We start from the raw sequence: 2,500 nt of genomic DNA, 5'->3' as shown, positions 1-2,500 counted from the left end.
CAGCCGCTGCAGCAGCAGAAGCAGCAGCAACTGCAGCTGCCGCCGCAGCAGCAGCAGCAGGAGCAAATGGATATAGAGGAGCCGTCAGGAACCTCTCATCTATTTCGTGAAGAAGAGGTGCTGCAGCAGCTGCCTCCGGAAGCAGCAGAAGCAGCAGAAGCTGCAGCAGAAGCTGCAGCAGCAGCAGCAGCAGCAACAGCAGCAGCAGCAGATGCAGATGCAGCAGCACTTGAACAGCAACATGGGGAAGCAGCAAATGCTGATGATGGTGCTGCTCTTGTTGATGCTCTGCAACAGACTGCAGCAGAAGCAGCAGCAGCAGACGGACACAACGTTGAAGGTACCGTCCTAACGGACTCAGCTGCTGCAGCAGCAGAAGCAGCTGCAGCAGCAACAGCAGCAGCAACAGCAGCAGCAGCAGAAGCAGCAGCAGCAGCTGCAACAGATGTTTCTCCTGCAGCAACTACACCGCCTTCCTCCCGACCTCATGCTTCTAAGTGGGACATGCCACCGCAGCAGCAGCAGCAGCAGCAGCAGCAACAGCAGCAGCAGCAAGAGGGCGAGAGACAGTCAAGAGAAGCCGATACTGGAGACAGCAGCAGCAGCAGCAGCAGCACAAAAGGTGCTGCTGCTAGGCCCTTCTCTTCTCGTTGGGGGCAGCGCGAGCCGAAGCCAGCAGCAGCAGCAGCAGCTGGGGGACAGAAGAGGGGTTTATCTGCTGCAGCAATAGCAGCAGCAGCAGCAGCAGAATATTTTGGTGTACCTGACTCCCAAGACACTGCAGCAGCAGCAACAGCAGCAGGAGGAACAGCTGTAGATCAGCCAGCAGCAACAGCTGCATCAACAGCAGCAGGAGCAGCAGGGGCAACAACAGCAGCAAAGACACGGTCTCCTGGTGGTCTATCTGCTGCTGCAGTAGCAGCAGCAGCAGCAGCAGAATACTACGGAGACACTTTCTCTCAATCAGCAGCAGCAGCAGCAGATGGTGGGTCCATGGCTGTAGATGGTCGCCCTAGCAGCAGCAACTGGAGCAGCAGCAGCAGTAGCAGTAGCAGCAGCAGCACCAGCAACTGGAGAAGCAGCAGCAGCAGTAGCAGTAGCAGCAGCCACTGGAGCAGCAGCAGCAGCAGCAGCAGCAGCAGCAGTGGGTGGGGCCGGGGCCCCACAGGGTACAGGAGGCCCCATAGGGCCCCCTATGAGCTAACAGAGGATCAACTTGCTGCAGCAGCAAGAGAGGAAGCAGAGCTGCAGCAGCTGCTGGCAGAAGCAGAGGAAGAAGAATGGGCAGAAGCAGAAGCAGCAGCAGCAGCAGCAGCAGCAGCAAATAAACCTCTTGCCTATAAGGATATATCTCCTGCAGATGCTATAGAGGTATGCTGCTGCTGCATGCATTAATACATAAACAGCAGCAGCAGCAGCATATTCCTGCTGTTGTTGCTGCTGCTGTTGCTGCTGCTGTTGTTGCTGCTACTGAATCAGGAGAGTATAGTCGCATAGAGTGCTGCTGTTGCTGCTGCTGCTGCTGTTGCTGCTGCTGCTGCTGCTTTCTTGTGTTTATTACATTATTGAATATTTATATTTTCCTCTCCTCCTGTGTGCTGTTGCTGCTGTTGCTGTTGCTGCTGTTGCTGCTGTTGCTGCTGTTGCTGCTGTTGCTGCTGCAGCTAGGACATCGTTACGGTTTATCTGATGTATTGTCTCCTTATTTATTAGATAGTACTTCCTTTGTTAATAATATTAAGTGTCTCCTTATAGATAAGGAGACACCTATTATACCTATAAATAATAATAATAATAATAATAATAATAATAATAATAATAATAATAATAATAATAATAATAATGATTTGCTGCTGCTGCTGCAGCAGCCAAGATGTCCCCCTCCTTATATACCATTAGTATCTGAAGGAGAGGTAACAGCAGCAGCAGCAGCAGCAGCAGCAGGTGCAGGTGCAGCAGCAGCAGGAGGAGGTAGTGGAGGTTGTCGTATAGGTTCTGCTGCAGCAGTAGCAGCAGCAGCAGCAGCAGCAGGTGCAGCAGGAGCAGCAGGAGCAGCAGGAAGCGAACTACAATTAGAATTATCTGCTGCAGCATGGGCAGCACAATATATACGTCGCCCTTTTTCTTGTGGGCAGCAAGTGCTGTGTCTGCTGCTGCAGCAAGAAGCAAAAAAATTATATAATAATATATATATAAGAAATATATTACGTAATAAGATTGTCTCCTTATTAACTGTCTCCTTTATTACTAATAATAAGGGAGAAATAAATACAGATCCTGCTAAGTCTTGTTGGATAGCAAGGAGACTATGGAGATTACCTGTTCATCAATTTATTCATCAGGTTCACCCTAAACCCTAAACCCTAAACCCTAAACCCTAAACCCTTATCTTTATCTATATATCTATATATTTATATGTATATTCATATATTTATATATATATAAATATGCATCTATACACGCATATTTATATTTATATTTATATTTATTTACTTGTTAT

At 48.9% G+C, this 2,500-nt stretch overlaps 1 protein-coding gene across 1 annotated transcript in view; it reads left to right on the top strand.

Annotated features, from left to right (window-relative positions):
• The window catches only part of EMWEY_00040820 (hypothetical protein, conserved), a gene marked incomplete at both ends in the record, with an annotated part of 10,260 nt that overhangs the window by 6,563 nt on the left and 1,197 nt on the right, over positions 1–2,500 (top strand). The window contains one exon of the mRNA XM_013482603.1: positions 1–1,371. This exon is cut by the window's left edge and continues 1,128 nt beyond it. Coding sequence (XP_013338057.1) covers positions 1–1,371 — 1,371 coding nt within the window. The remainder of the gene's footprint in view (positions 1,372–2,500) is intronic.

Source organism: Eimeria maxima, genomic scaffold, assembly GCF_000499605.1.
Source record: "Eimeria maxima Weybridge genomic scaffold, Emw_scaff679, whole genome shotgun sequence".
Taxonomy (NCBI): Eukaryota; Apicomplexa; class Conoidasida; order Eucoccidiorida; family Eimeriidae; genus Eimeria; species Eimeria maxima.
The sequence above is the reverse complement of the archived record's forward strand: the minus strand, read 5'-3'. Positions and strand labels throughout refer to the sequence as shown.